General features: G+C 34.1%; 1 protein-coding gene across 3 annotated transcripts in view; it reads right to left on the reverse strand.

The window, feature by feature from the left end:
- LOC145690619 (valine--tRNA ligase-like) overlaps positions 1 to 16582 on the reverse strand; it is a 104265-nt gene that overhangs the window by 17012 nt on the left and 70671 nt on the right. For all 3 annotated transcript variants that reach the window (XM_081765684.1, XM_081765682.1, XM_081765683.1), the window contains 4 exons: positions 14582 to 14741; positions 8140 to 8426; positions 6260 to 6469; positions 2704 to 2818 (listed from right to left, as the gene is read on the reverse strand). In XM_081765684.1, the coding sequence (XP_081621810.1) occupies positions 2704 to 2818; positions 6260 to 6469; positions 8140 to 8426; positions 14582 to 14741 (772 nt within the window). The remainder of the gene's footprint in view (positions 1 to 2703; positions 2819 to 6259; positions 6470 to 8139; positions 8427 to 14581; positions 14742 to 16582) is intronic.

Consider the following 16582-nt stretch of genomic DNA (forward strand, 5'->3'; position numbering starts at 1 on the left):
CCTTCAACGTCCTACCCAGGTAAGTCCAGGTCTCAGGAGAATACTCATTGACAGGACCACGGAGGACAGACTACGACCAGGCGATTACAAATAAATGGTACCCGAACAGTGACCCGATACACTTGACGGTTACAAATAATCGGCAGCCCGAACCGAGACCGAAGAATCGGTTGCATTCTTCATGTATATAAACACTGCAGACACTAAAGTCCATCATTTTCATTACCTTGAATTTGAAGTATTTGCTATTTGAATCATTGAGAAAGGTGCCCTACTTAAGCATAAGTTCAAGGGACATTTTCACTGAAATTGTAGAGCATACATATAGTATGTCTTATCATTTAGATTTTAAAAATGGTTTTTCATAATCAGACAAGAATGCATATTTGGACTGCTTTAAAAAAAATCTCACTAACTAAAGTAACTAATCATACCATGTGTTTAAGATAAAAGATCCAGTACCTATAAATCACAAACAGCTAGAGATGAACGGATGAAACCGAAAGTGAGATGCGAAAATATTACAGGGTGCATCGAATGAAGCATATCGCTTGCCCAACAGGGTACCCTATCAAGAAGCTTGAGGAAGATGGATGATTTCAAAGGGAAGAGAAAGAACTTTAAGAGGAAAAAGATATTCATGTGGGACATCATTCACGAAATGACCAGTTAAACGTATGTTTTTTTCACAACTGTTGTTGTCAATGACATGATGCAAGTGGAAATCTGAAATACAAATCAGAAATCATCTCCCGGTCTTCGTAAGTGGTTTCCCACACGAACAATTTTTCTGTGCAAAAGTTATATTTTTCATGATCATTTCAATGAAGTATCAGATGGCATATATTTCCATTTAAAATTTTCGAATCATTCTCAAATGACCCCATAACATAGGACCCTGTAAGAGAAGTGGAATGTTACATTCGATGCGCCGCCTGAGATGTTTCTACCTCACTTTTTGTTACATCCTTTTATCTCCAGCTGTTTTTGATTTATCAGCACTGGACGTGTCTGAAGCACCCGTACATGCAAAAACTAGTATTAATGGATGTTATTTACATTACGTTAGTTTCTTGTTTCAACTTTTTTTTTTCCTTTTTATGCTTGTGTATAGATACTTCCTTTATGCTTCTTTACATTCTACAAAGATGCTTTGGTTATTTCAAGCATCCTTCTTGTCTTTATGTATAAATTATTCCTCTGTTTGCGCCTTATTTTCTTTCTTGCACTTCAATTTTATGATATTCTATAATTTTCTTCTTGCACTTCATTTTTGTTGTCATTTAACTCTCCCAAATATCCTCATGATCCACCTTATTTACTAACTGTTCCATTGTTCCCCTATTTTGATTGTTTATATATAATGTTCGGAGCAGCAAACGACTAAATAAATATTACCTTTTGCATCTGAAGATTACATTTTCATCACTTCTATATGAGAGAATACCAATCATGATAAGTGATTCGAAACATCATCCATAATTTTGCGCTCAATTAACACCACAATATTCATTACCACCATATTATGCTGTCTACAGAAATTGACAAGCATTTGGTACCGCGTGTTTCTTCTACCTCGTTCAAATAGTTCCACCACCTTATGCACAACTCCTGCTCCTACTACGCTGTTGTGGCGCTGACATTACCTCTTCCCTCTTGATGCAATATCTGTTATCTCATAACATATTACTTTTACTTCATTGTCATCATGGTCGGTCGTTTGGCATATACACTTATATTATTACAATATCCACTGGTTTTGTACTTAGCCGTACAAACACCAAGCGGTCACTGCAGCATTCCACTTTGGTTACCCTTCCTGTTACTTCATTTCTCATGAATATTGGGACACCATTCTCGGGCTTAACGCCACCCGAATAGAATATTGTGGAACTGCACGATTCTATCTCACCTTTTCCTGATATATGACTTCACAGAACCCCACTATGTTCATTTTCCATTTATCCATTTCCCCTTTGAATTTTTAAGTTTACCCGCACGTCGTGAAGTTCGTACGTTCCAGGTTTCTATGTTGAAATGAAAATTATAACATTATTTTCTACTATGATGATTCTTACCGAAGTAGTCTCCACCTGGAGTCCGAAAGGAAGAATATTTTACCTCAGGAAGAACCATCATTGTATTTATTCCCCTCCTTCGTCCCTCCTGGAAAAAAGATAATGTGGTACTATTCCCATTTCCTTTCCACATCTCCATGCCGTTGACCCCGTTCTGGTTTATCTGTATTTTAGAACAATTTCCTCTCATAAGGACAATAGAGTGCCCTGACCTCCGTTCGCTCTCCGAGAAGGCCATTGGCACCTGGTAGAGGTTGACTCCTTAACACGGGAGTCAGTCAGTTCCCATTAACAATGGCCGCCTAAGACGTTGCCCGCTTTCTTTCGCGAGGAGATGTACGTTGGGATTTTCCCTTCGTTTAGGATGAGATTCGAAGGCATTCCTCAAACTTCTCCAGTACTTTTAGAAACAACTTGTAACGACTTTCAATCTGAACTATGGAGCATATGATTCACTACAGTTCTGCTTAGCATTCATTATACATAATAAGAAGGTAATATACATAATACGATTAAAATGATATAATCTTCTAGGAAATTTATATGTATGAATTTCTTCGAAAATAGTTTCAAGCAGAAAAATGCAACCCTCACGAAAGATAAATAAGTAAAGAAACACACTCACCATTTGGTTTCTGCTTCGTATTTACATAGGAAGTTTTAAGACGTCTAATACATACAACTACATCCATTACTTTTTCAACTTCTGATTCTAGACTGGCATCTCGCCAATGAGACCACTGAAAATAATAATAATAATAATAATAATAATAATAATAATAATAATAATAATAATAATAATAATAATAATAATAATAATAATAATAAAAATAATAATAATAATAAAAATTTCCTTTTCTGCTTCCTTTTAATATCTGTAATGCCGTATTATTACAGATCCTCTCTCTCACGTCCTCTAGGCCTTCACCTGAATGATGAATCTTTTAGAATAGCAATTGCGTTAAGACTGGGAGCAGATATTTGCGAACTCCATAAATGCCAAGCGTGCAAAAATCCTGTTGACAAAAAAGGACTACATGGTCTCTCCTGCATAAAAAGCACAGGTAGACATCCTCGACACTCGAGCTGCAACATCATCATTGTGAGAACACTCATCTCCGCAGGTGTACCGGCAATAAGGGAGCCAAATGGCTGTAGTAGAACAGATGAAAAAAGACCAGATGGGATGTCCTTAATTCCTTGGAAGAAAGGTAAAGCCTTAATTTGGGACTTCACATGCACAGACACTTTTGCACCTTCCAACCTTCCTTTCTCTTCAATCCAGGCGGGCAATGCAGCAGGTCGGAAAGAGATAGAGAAAAGAAGAAAATACAACAACCTTATGGAAAAATATCAATTCGTACCAGTTGCAGTTGAATCCGGTGGCTCGTGGGGAAGGGAAGGCCTAAACTTCATAAAGGAAGTAGGAAAACGCATCACACAGTTATCCGGTGATGAAAGGGCAACTAGCTTCCTAATTCAAAGAATAAGCATGGCGGTGCAGAGATGTAATGTAGCTTCAATACTAGGAACCATACCTTCTGGTAAAGCACTGGAGAAGATTTTCTTACTTTAAAAACAAGAGTAATGTGTCCATATTGTTGTATACTAATTATTTTTCATTGTTATTCGTTATTGTTTCAACTGCAAAAATGTAATTTTAATTTACAACTGATGTATTTGGATGGAAGAAGTGTTTATAAAATTATCTTCCAATTAAATATTATAAAAAGTGCAAAAAAAAAAAAAAAAAAAAATTGAGTTGGTATTATGGATAACATTTTTTGAAATGCATCTTTAGTTGTAAAACCGTTATCATATTGTTATTAAATATTTTAAATTAAAAAAAAAAGTAATACCGTATTGTATAAGTCCACAACTTAGGGAATCAGAAACAAGCATAATAATATCATTTACATATAATGCAAATAAAAATATTACAAGAAACATTGTGTTGTAGGCACATCATATCTTTAGAAGACCCGTAACAATAAAGAAATGAAAATTCCGTTCTATAAGAGTTATATAACACTTATTATATCAATTACCAGTGAAATATTGCACTCAGAAGCTTGGAATTTTGCTTACAAACACATAAAAAACAGTTATCAGTTTTTTTTTTTTTTTTTTTTTTTTTTTTTTTTTTTGGGTCTAAAGTTTGGCCTCCTCATGATAGCACTCTACCTAGTTGATTTGCGCAATGAGGAGACGGACTAACTACTCTATTTCTTATGACAATCCACGGTCGAGGCTTATCTTTAGTAATAGGCCTAACCTTCCGCATTTGTCACAGTTAAGTTGTCAAACTACAGCCTACATGAAGATGCATCATGAATTTTTTGGTTACAAGTCTTTCCTTGTGGACACTTTGGATTCCATTTTTTTAATGCAATAAGCATTATTTAACTGAATACGTATAATTTAATGGAAAAAATAATTTTAGGATACATCCGAGCATTAAAATAATACACATAGAAATAAGTGTGCAATAATTATTTCACAATATATATATATATGTTTTCAAAAATTCTATGTTAGCGAGGTGGATAATTATTAGTAATGAATATTGAAACTCATCATTTTCTTTTTATTATTCTTTTTTTTAACGTTTTTCAATGGAGGCGAATTATTTTTCTGTTAACGGTACAACCTTTAAATGAGCGAAATACAAGGAGAGTGGAAATTAAGGTTAGTTCAGGCTTACTAAGTAAACCTAAAAGTTGATTAAAGATGATTAGCGCGATGGTATTTCGAAGCCTGCTAAGAAGTTTACTTTATGTTATTTTCACATATCATAATATAATGTCCTATTTATTAGATATTCATAACAGTTCTGCTGAATTTTTGCATGTGGTGACACTGTCCCTGCTTTTTTTTTTTTTTTTTTTTTTTTTTTTTTTAATAAATATAAAGGAAGGTACGCATTAGTGAATGTTCATGGAAAGGTTAGTGGGAGCAGGTGACATTTGAACCTTAGAATAGCGTTATACGAGCCTGTATGGTTTATGAGTTGAAGCTAGACACAAAAGATATTGAAGCGACAAGGAACGATGCGATAGGGATGTGATAAAAGAATGGACTGAGTACAACAGTGGTTTAACAAATTTAAGAATGGCGATGAATTCCTCAACAATGCAACATGTACTCCCACACACGTCTACAAGACAAAGTCTAGTCATAGATAACGAGACATTATTAAGGCGGCCATTAAAGCCGATAATGGCTGAACATGTGAAGTATTTAACTGCAGTGGAGAAAACATTTGTCAATATTTCCATCAGATTCGGAAACGATACAATCAGTCCTACATGAGTTTAATACGGCTCAGTAAGAGACATAATTAAATACTTGTATCTCATCTGGGTTAGGATCCATTTCTGGTGACAGTACTGACATGCAATGAAAAATGAGTTCTTTACGATACTTCTTAGCGCAATCATCATAGTGGGATGGCGCCATATGAACTCATTTCCGAACAACCAAAACCATCACTACATTTCTCGGGGTATTGCGTATCGCCAGCTGCTAGCATCCATCCTACAATCAATGTAACTGTGAGCTCGCTGCAATTGGAAGATGTGCATGGAGAACTGAAAACTATGGAGCCTCTTTCTCTGAATAACAGGTGTTATTCTGTTCATGATAGCAGAAAGTCTCATGTTGCTAAGGTCAGCCGTGACAACATTATCCGACTTGTTTGAGAAACGATAATGTATCCACATATTCTACGAACACTGTAACAGCGAATTCTATTTGTTCCATTCGTTAGATGACAACCTGCGGAAGCGACGGTTCCGAACACTCGGCAAGGTGACCACACATTGGACAATTTTCTCGGTTCACGTTGCGCTAGGTTCTATTCTAGTAAGATCCATAGTCTGCTAATGAGGAGAATTTCTGATTCTCCAGGTAGTCTTATTCATATTATTCTGTCTCCTTGTAGAGTGAAAGTCTAATAGAACATTTTTGGGTATGTAATAAATAATCAATATTGGCCTGTATCTTAATAATTTACAATTGATTCAAAAAGTGTGCATTTTCCATCATTTCTGAATTTAAGGGACTAGATATACGTACATCCTAAACCTACCATACGATGCTCTCCAAATCATTTATTGTGCATTCTTCGAAGTATGAAAGCTGTTACTTACTAATAAATTTCAGTCAACTTCTATGCTCACCTTTTTTTCTTCCGGATAAGACATTTCCATAATGCTCTTTCCAAAATCATAACCAGGCAAAATAGGAAGCTGATGGTAAAGTTCTTCCGACAAAAACGGCATAAAAGGTGCTAATATTCTTAACGAGTTTTCCAGACAATGAAAAAGTACTAGGCAAGTCATTCGAACATCCATGGCAGATGAATTCTTTGCAACAGCCTTACTAACTTCCTGAAATAAAAGAAGGACAATTAGGTTGTAATTGAAAATCTTTGCACTAAATAAATGTTTAAATCTACATTTGCACAGTAAAAGCTGTTAAAGTAAAACCTCTCTTTAGTTTGAAAATGGCAAAGAAAAGAGAAGGTAAATCGGATTTATTTAGATGTACACAACAATAAATCTAAATGTCTGGAGTTCAATAATGTTTATTCTGATTGAAACATCTAAGATATTGCTTACAAGGTAGAAATAAAATAAAGTTTTAGTCTTAAAAATAAATAAAAAATAAAAAAAATCGATTTAATATTTCACTGAGACATGAGCAAAAAGATTTTTTTTTTTTTTGGTGAACATTTTGTATTTCAACTTTTATTCTTTAAAAATACCTTTACTGATTTGGATCGAAATTGGCAAGGGTGTCACTGATGGCCAACTTAGATGACCTGCTAAATATGAGTTGGGCCAGGGCCAACTGACCCCAACTTAACCGAATAGATCCACAATTGGAACGATGCACAGTGGTCCCGATTTTCCAAAAACGTGGCCAAAATAGTTTCAATTTGGAGATTTTTAAAGTGTTAGATTGGTATATTTATCGTTAGAAACAACCATTTTCGAGGGCAAATGCACATATGCTGCTGTTCAAATCTGTTTTAACCAAATTTGTCCCATAGAGATCTCGCTCAGAACGCAGTTTTTAATCGCGTTCTATTTCGACATGTTTGTAGTCATTTTCTCGCAGTTTAAGTCGACGACTGAAAATAGGTAAATTTCAATATAAATAAAATACAATAAGATTTGATTGTTATTAAATTAGAACATTTACAAATAACGAGAACTAAAATATGCAAAAGTCCCGTTTGCTCCATTTAATTTTATTAAAATTCTTCTGTGGCGATATGCAAATTCACTTTTGGGCGCGTATTGCAAGCTTTTCTTTTCTGGTTGATGTAAAATGAACAAAAATATCCAATACAAAGAAGTAATACAAGAAATTATTCTTTCATTAAGGTATTTAAAATTAAGGCAGCGACCTCCGACAAAATAGTAACTTTTATTGAATCGACTTGTTTAAACTTTAATTTTTCCATATGACATCTACTTTTCACTTATTTATTTTTTAAAAGATAATATAAAATTTGAAATCAGAGAATCTCGGACATCCTCAATACCAATTTTTATTGAAATCGAATTATTTTGCATTTTGAGACCGCCATATTGAATCCCATTTTGTTTTTTCAAGAAATATCAAATTCGAATTCAGCGATCTCAAACATTTCTATGTACTTTTTTTAAAACTGTTTTGCCTTGGCCTTGATAAGCACTGACGTGTATTCGAAACAGATTGACTGAAGTGTTTTGTTTTTGATCAAAAAGTGCAGAGATAAGAATAATGAGTGAAGCATGTCAGATTGATATTTCAAGTATTATTTGTTTCACCTGGTTGAAAACACATTACCAATCTTAGCTTAAATTAGTGATAACTTAAGACAAAAAATTCATTTTCATTATATACTTGTGCTGAATCTACATTAATCTGTTTTATACATGCTTTAAAGTACAGAAAAGACGAGTATCTTATTTGCATCCTTTCATTTGTTAGGAATCATTTCCTTCTGTTAAGTTTTTCTACCTTACAACACAGACTTAACCTATTTAAAGACAAAATACATACTTACTAGATAAATATCACAAAATTCGTTATACAAAAATTTTCTTATCGCTGCAGTTGCTATATGAAGATCACAAGTTTTAAACCCAGTGTTGACTTGCATAATCATATCAGCTAATCGACTAAGTATCCACTTATCGAACCTGGAAAGATTTTCTTTGCGTGTTAAGTGAAGAAACTGCACGTTTGGTACTTTCTCAATATATCCCACAACATATTTTGTTGCTTGCCAAATCTTATTACAGAAGTTCCTAACTGCAACACACTGATCAACGTCGAAGTTTATGTAATGATCTGAAATCAGAACGCAAAATATAAAAACAAATTAAGAAAAAAAAAAAAAAAAAAGGAGTACGTTTTTTTGAGAAACTAATTTCTAACTGTAAAACGTTGACTTCCGAGTTCCTAAATACAAAAACTAATGTTACTAAAGTAATAACTTCGGTAAGAATTTACACGATATTAGAGATAACGAGTACTTATCGTTTAAGTAATTTAATGATATACTTTCTTTCTTGTTGCTGCAAGGAATGCGTGCGTACGTATCCATAACATTCACAAATTATTATTATTCACACTCTCTCACTCCTGCAGTCAGTGCTCTCCACTCAAACCACAGCCTACCTGCTGTTTTTGGACAATCCAGTGTCCATATATTGAGAACACCTTTCTACGGTTGGACGGAGTGTTTAGCTGTTCTGGGAAGCGAACTGGGTGGCATAGTGGTTAACGCATCGGCACGGTATGCCGGAGATCCTGGATTCAAGTCCCGGTCCAGTTAAATCATTTTTTCCCTCTTTGTAACTTATAGAATTCGCGCCTACAGAGGATTGTGGTGTGTAAAAATAAGTTTAAATCGGTTGTTTCCTCCTTTCGTTAATATACGTATCAATAACGTTTGTCCAATTTTTGTCTCAACTCCTAACAACTACATTTAAAGCTGACTATGTATTTCCATAAAATCTTCCCAAATATTTGCCTCTCCATTTATAGGTATGTATTTTTCATTGCCTTTGTAGTCTGTATGCGTGAGTTATTTTTCTGTTTTGATAATCCTAAATACGGTAAGTCGTAATATTTTGTATTCGGAATTTGTTCTTTAATTCTCATATGCACATTTCTTTCTTCGCGCTAGTGTTGGTCTGTGGGCAATTCAGGAAGTTTGCCACACTACACTGCTATCCAGTGGATTAAAAACAAATCCATGCAACACGTTTCTCAATATTTCTCACAGGAATTAAAGCTACGTTGATACGGCGTAGTTTGTATTGACTTGTGGAAATCGACACAGTGTCACTTAACTTTTGTTCTTTGTACTAGTATTATGTTTGGAAGAACCTGATAAGGAGAAAGCTGAAAATTTGACGTCATTTTTGTCATCTGTTGGGTTTGTAACTATTTTCTATAACATTTTAAAATAAAAAAAACAATCTCAAGGTTTCGTTTAGTTCATTCTTACAAAACACTAAAATGTCTTTCCAAAGAAATTATTCCAAATATTTTCTTCAGTTTGCTAGTGTGTACTGATGAACGATGAATATAATGAGTGTCTGTGGTACCGAGTCTGTAAACTGCTGTACGAAATTTACCTTTTTCCTATAAATGCGAAGACCACGAAAATTAACATTAATATTAGTTATCAATTTCTTTGTAATCTATTTTTGAGTGTGTGGAACTGAAATGTAGGAACAGAAAAACTAATTGAGAATGCTGTTCGTAAATGTAAAAACTGCCATAACGGAAAGGAAAACATCTCATGTTACTAAAGATAGATGAGCTATTATTATTAATTTTAAAAGTTTCATCATCACATTGCTCACTGAGACAGGAACTAAACACAGGAACTGTTATTATAACTTGTATATAATTTCAAAATGCCAGTTACATTACGTGGTAGACATTATTGCTATATTAAACAACTCTGAGTAATAAGTATGTACAACTAGTAGTGCTATGCTCTGCAGAATCAAGTGAAATATTTTAAGTTGGAGGCTTTCAACATGTTACCCTTGGGAAGTTTTAGTTACCATCCAAATCTTTAATTTTAAGTTTTACGTCCCACTGTTATGCCAACTAGGATAAAGGAGATGGTGATGACGAGAAATGGATGTAATGGCGGAATGATGAAAGTGGGAGGAAACGGGAGAACTCCGAGAAAACCCACGCATACGGTGCTTGTCTACCACAAAGCTCACGTGGCGCAAGCTGGAATCGAACCAAGGACCCCAAGCATCAAAGGTGAACGCTCTACCACTGAGAAACCGCAGCCTAGTCACCATTTAAGGAATAATTCTTAAGCCTCCTAGGGAACTCGCACAATATTTCATGAAAACCGGAGTTCCTTCGTTTCTTTCATGCAAATTGTCCTGAAATATTCTTAAAATTGAACACGGTTTGAACTCTTTGACCCTAATTGATGTCAAACCTAACCGATAGAGTATATTGAGAAGCCTCAAAGAAAGTAAACGCCATGGTTCACATAAACTTGCAAAGATCGAGGGAAGACATAGTTTAACCGTTTTTTATTCTCAAGATGGGTCGAATTTACTAATTTTTCATTTACTGATTATAAACGATAGATTTTTTTGAGAAGCATAATAAATAAATAAAAACACGGTAAGCATGCTATTTTTCTAAAGATGGAATGAATACATACCTTCGCTTCTTGACTAATTTCACGAAAAGAAGAGTTAGTTTTAGGTGTGCAACAAAAACAAAACAAACACTTTCTTTTCCAAAAATCGAATAAATTTTATGAAATCTATTGTGGATTTTTTTTTTTTTTTTTTTTTAAGTAAGGGAGAATTCTTCAGTGTTAACAATCAAAAATCAATAACATACAAGAAAGAAAACGCCACGATTCATGAAAATTTGACACTTTTTATGAAAGACGACAAAATAAATTAATTTCTATGAATGTTACTGTGGGAAAATATCATGTATATGAGATAATTTCTAACTTTGAGTTAAATTTATTCTAATTTAACCTCCTTCATCCTTTACTTATTTCAACCTTAAGGAATGCAGATGATTGAGAAACCCTAAAGAAAATATACACCATATTTTGTCAAAACTAAATAAATTTTTACCAGTTGTTTTATTGTAAAAGTTGTTTTATCGCATTATGTATATGTGCAATTCGTATACGTCTATTTTGTGGGTCTTTGAATAACGAGTTAACGTAAATATTCATAAAATGTTTTGTGCGAAGTTTTGTATTTTACGGGACAGAATCATGAATAGTACGCAAAAGCGATGAAAATAACCGGAAGCTTTCGAAATGTGGTGTGGAGAAGAATGAGGAAAATTAGATGGGTCGAACGGAAAGCCAGTTAGAAAGTGTTACGAACAGTAAGGGGAAAATAATAATTATAGATTTAATTGAAAAGACGAAGAGAAACTGATTGAAACAATGGCTTAAAAGGAACTGTACCATGAGGGACGTGGTAAAAGATATAGTGAGACGAAAAAGAGGGAAGGGTGAAAGATACAAAATGAATGAAATGAAATCTTTAAGTTTTACGTCCCACAGTATGCCGGTTAGGTTAAAGGAGACGGTGGTGATGAGAAATGAATGAAATGGTGGAATGAAGAAAGTGGGAGGAAACGGGAGAATCCCGAGAAAACCCACGTTTGTCCACCACAAAGGGCGAAAAATACAGTTCATGGACGATATTAAACAGTAAAATCATACGTGAAGACGAAGAGATTAGCTGAAGATCGTGGTGCATGGAAGTCTTTCAGTTGCGGCAAATGACCTTACAATAATGGTAGAATACATGATACATAAGCGCAAACTGACACAGGGGGTTAATTTAACTCCATCATAAAACCTTATTCTCGAATGATTTCGACCCGAAACAGTTAAAGTTAGAGAAAGATATGTGACAAATTTGATAACTAGAACAAGTAATTTTACGACCTACCCTTCAAAAATTTTACAATCAACTAACAAGGGTAATTCTTAAAAATTTCCAGAAACTCTTTAAATTTCCTGAAAAATCAGACTATTTTTACTATTTTACGAAAGTTATCCTGAAATACGTTCTTAAAAATGTAAGTAGATTAACTGTCTTGACTCTGACTGAAGTTAACGGTAAGCAAAGATTACAATAGGAAGCCTCAAAGAAAGTACACTTGTTTCACATAAATCTGACAATTTGTAAGAGAAATCTATAAAGGTGTATCAAAAGCAAGGTGAATTTGCGATGTATTAAAATGCATGCAGATATAAATATCTAAACTACCGGTATATCATATTTGACACATGGTATCATACTAACATTCGACATAGGAACCACTGAGGTTCAAATATGCATACCACATCATCCATGCCCTTTGCCAAGAAATGTTGCTCTAGGTTCCCTAACCAGGTAACCGTAGCCTGTTCTACCTCTTCTAGTTTATCGAAACGCCACTCACGGAGCTGTTTCTTTAACAGTACAACTTCGAATGAGAAAATAAGGCTTTTAAAAATGTATAATGTGAGTAGATTCATCTTTGAAGTGTACGTATGCAAACAGTTGTTCATTTGTGTACCGATGTAATTGTTTTTCAATTGCTGCTTGATCATTTGAAAACAGTACTAAAATCTATTAAACGAAATATTGATGAATGTATTAACAATGTTAACTTTTCTAAGAAATGTTCAAAACTAATTGTGTAGTTTCTAAACAATAAAAGAATAAGTTAACATACTGTATTGATTTTCTTTTACATACTTGTATATTAATATATAATAAAGTAAATAAAATATTTACCTTCGTGTGTCTTGATTCATTTCCTCCCCAATATTTCAAGAACTCTGAAATATCATTTTCTTCAGCAAAAAAAGCCAATAAAAAGGTAAAAGATGGCCTTGGGAGTGCGCAATACTGAAACATGGATGGGACCAATGGAAGTTGTAAATAGTGATTGTTTCTCATATAAACTTAACATTTATTGTCTGTACATTATTTATGCTAAATTCTAACAGACACGTAATATAAGACTGGAGAAACGACATATTAGTATACATAAAAATCCGAAATACAAGTATTGGACACAGAGTGCTTGGGAAAATAGTAGGAATGTAATAATAGTTGTGGAATGTAATAATCCTCCTCCTCGAATTCACACTCACTGAAGAATGTCAGCCAAAAATTTACTGAAATATTGGTAAGGAAATAAATTACAACGCAGTAAGGTAAATATTTTATTTTACTTTAATAAACATTACCTTTTATTAACACAAAGAGTGAAAAAGTAATTGATTGGACCAAGACTCGAATCCGGCATACCGTGCAGATGCGTTAACCACTACGCTACCCAGTCTGCTTCTCAGAGCAGCCACTCACTCTCTCACTCTTGAAGTTGGTGCTCTTCATTACGATCACATGGCTTGTACAACAACTTAATTGTTGTGCTTGGACAATCCAGTGTCCATATACTGAGAACGCCTTTTTGACGGTTCTGGGACTGGGTGGCATAGTGGTTAACGCATTGGCACTGTATACCGGATAATTCAGGTTCGAATCTCAGTCCAGTCATTCACTTTTTCTCTCTTTGTATATTATTGAATTTGTACCTACACAAGACCTGGTGTGTAAAAAAATTCGATTGTTTCCTCCTTTCATTAATATATTACCTTTATTACTTTTATTTTGCTGTTTGCAGACATATTTTTATTTGCCTGTAGGTAACAATCGTTTTTCCCCAAATGTTATGACGGAAATTATAATTGTCTTTAATTCTAATTATTGCATTCAAATCACTAAATCTCTACTACTAAAATCTCTTAACAACTGGAGCAAACCGAAGTGAAATTCTAATTTAATTTCTTCTCTTTCCAAATAATGTATGTAACACACTTATATGTAAGTCAACATATGTTGCCGGGGCAGATGGCTTGGTCCTGTAATTCCCCTCTCTTCGAGGTGAAATAGTGTGCTGGGGAAGATAATATCGTCAGAGCTGATCTTGCCTGATGGTCTGCTCACACACCAACTGCACCGAAGGGAAGCCGAGTCGTTATTCAGAGTTCTCGTTAATTGTAGGTCATAATCTCTGTGTTTCATAATCTCTCTGTTCTAAAAACGTAACAACTCAAAACATGTATTTATACAGTACTCTACTGTTTAATAAATTTCAAAATTAATGATAAACTTATCACATCAACGACACGTCATTTAATGACAGTAAAGCAACTAACCAGAGAAAGCAGCATTATATTTCAAAGCCAACTGAATCCTATATCTAATGAACAAAAATACCAATGAATACACAAAATCTGAGCCCAATACCTGATCAACATAAAATATTACGCAACAATCAAATACACTCAAGTGATTACGAGAACAATGGAAAACTAGCTGAAGAAGGAAAGAAAGAAAAAAAATAATATCTCAATACAATAGATGTTATAGTTCAACTTGAAAAGTTGATTAGAATATTGATGGAAAGTTACTTACTTTTGTTGTTTTGGGAGCATAATGTAAATCTTAAAGCATCAGGCCCACAAGCTTGAATACCATCAGGATATAATTTACTCTGAGTGTCGATCATTCTATTAACTTCAGTCTTGGACAAATATCCGCTATCGTGAGCCTTATTCAGCTGGTTGATCATTTCCTACAGATATACAAAATACTTCAGCTATGGATACACAAAGCCGAAAGCATATAATCATCTGCATATGCGCCCACAGAAAAGAAAGAAAAAAAAATGGAGTTTTAACCAGCTTATTCGTAACATACATTGTTTTAACCTCATTATTCAATTTTATCACTACTTTGCTCTCCTTATTCAACTCTAGATTCTGAAAGAAAATAGCTTTGGGTATTGATCGTTCCTACAGAACTTTACGAGAAACTTTAAAGTTTATATATACAGGGTGTTTCAAAGCAACATCAACAACGTTTGGGAGGTGATTCCTGAAATCAGATAAGACGAAAAGTATAGACCAATCTGGGTGCACAAATGCTTCCTTACGGAGTTATAGGCTGTCGAAAACATGAGAAAATGAAATTTAAAGGTCCATAGCTCCGAAACTATGTGACCTACCTTAGTCGGATCAAGACTTTACTTAGGAATTAATACGTGGGCTATCCAAAAATACATATTTCAGAATCCTAAGGTACTCACACAATTTTTGGAGAGGGAGTTTGGCTACGGTCTTATCATTTGAAGTACTCACAAACTACCTCTATAAAAATTGTTACGGAAGTATCGCAGGATTCTGAAACATGGATATTTGGTTAGGGCACATACTAGTTCCTAAATAAAGTCTTGACCCGACTACGATAGGTCCCAAAATTTCGGAGCTATGGATCTTTGAAGTTCATTTTTTCGTGTTTTCGGCAGCCTATAATTCCGAAAGGAAGCATTTGTGCACCCAGGTGGTCTATACTTTTCGTCTTATCTTGGTGTCAGGAATCACCTTACAAACATTGTTAGTGTTGTTTTGAAACACCCTGTATATATATATATATATCAAACAAATGCTAGTAATAACGAAATATTGCAGATGATTTCAACTTACCAATGTCTTCACAGGCAACATTTGCTTTGATATTTATTATAAATTAGTGTGTTAAGATGCAAAATTTAACATTAAATAGAATAAACTTTAAAATAATATAAACACATATATAGCTTCTATGAACATTCGAGTTAAGTCTAGTTTACAAATGGAATCTCTGCGACGGGATTAACTTCAGAGTGGACATCACGGAAAAAATCACTCTAATAAAGCGTTTTTCACATGGAGATAAAGTCGATTATATTTTAGTGTTTAAATATATAGTATATATACAGGGTGTCCAGTGAGAAAAGTAAAAAAGTTTGGGAGGTGATAGGGGAGGTCATTCTAAGCAAAAATGCTTATATGAACTTAGGGTCTATTCCCTCTCGTTTTGGAGATAGGGGTAAGAGTAACTTTTTTGCCTTTTGCACTTGCCGATTTTCGTTTCAAACATTCTAGCACACCCTGTAGCTGGAGTTATGTTATATAGAATATTATACCTCGTTTGAAAGCTAATGAAACAGGCTTGCAGGTGGTATACAGATTGTCCCAGTGCTGCAAACAAAGGGAACTTTTTTGAATTTTCCTATAAAATTCCATTTTTTAAACAATTTTGCACTGTTCTTGAGTCAGGTGAGGTGTCAAGTTTTTAGCTTCATTAGAAACCGTAATTAAATTTTAATGTAAATAATTAGGCAAAAATTGCTTTGTTGTTACAATACATATATATAATTTGATAGTGTTGATTAAGATAATATTTACAAACTTAATTTCAAATCTTCCTCTTTGTTTAATGTGCTACCACGTAATTTTATTTCCATTTCTTCTCTTAATAGCGTTTTATATCCAGGAGTAGACCTGCACATAACCGATGCATTTTCAAACATAATTTTATGCTGTTCTTCCAGTGCATGTTGAACTAATGCTGACTTTTCTGGTTGATTTAATC

Source organism: Thermobia domestica, chromosome 7 (assembly GCF_964235325.1).
Source record: "Thermobia domestica chromosome 7, izTheDome1.hap1.1, whole genome shotgun sequence".
Taxonomy (NCBI): Eukaryota; Metazoa; Arthropoda; class Insecta; order Zygentoma; family Lepismatidae; genus Thermobia; species Thermobia domestica.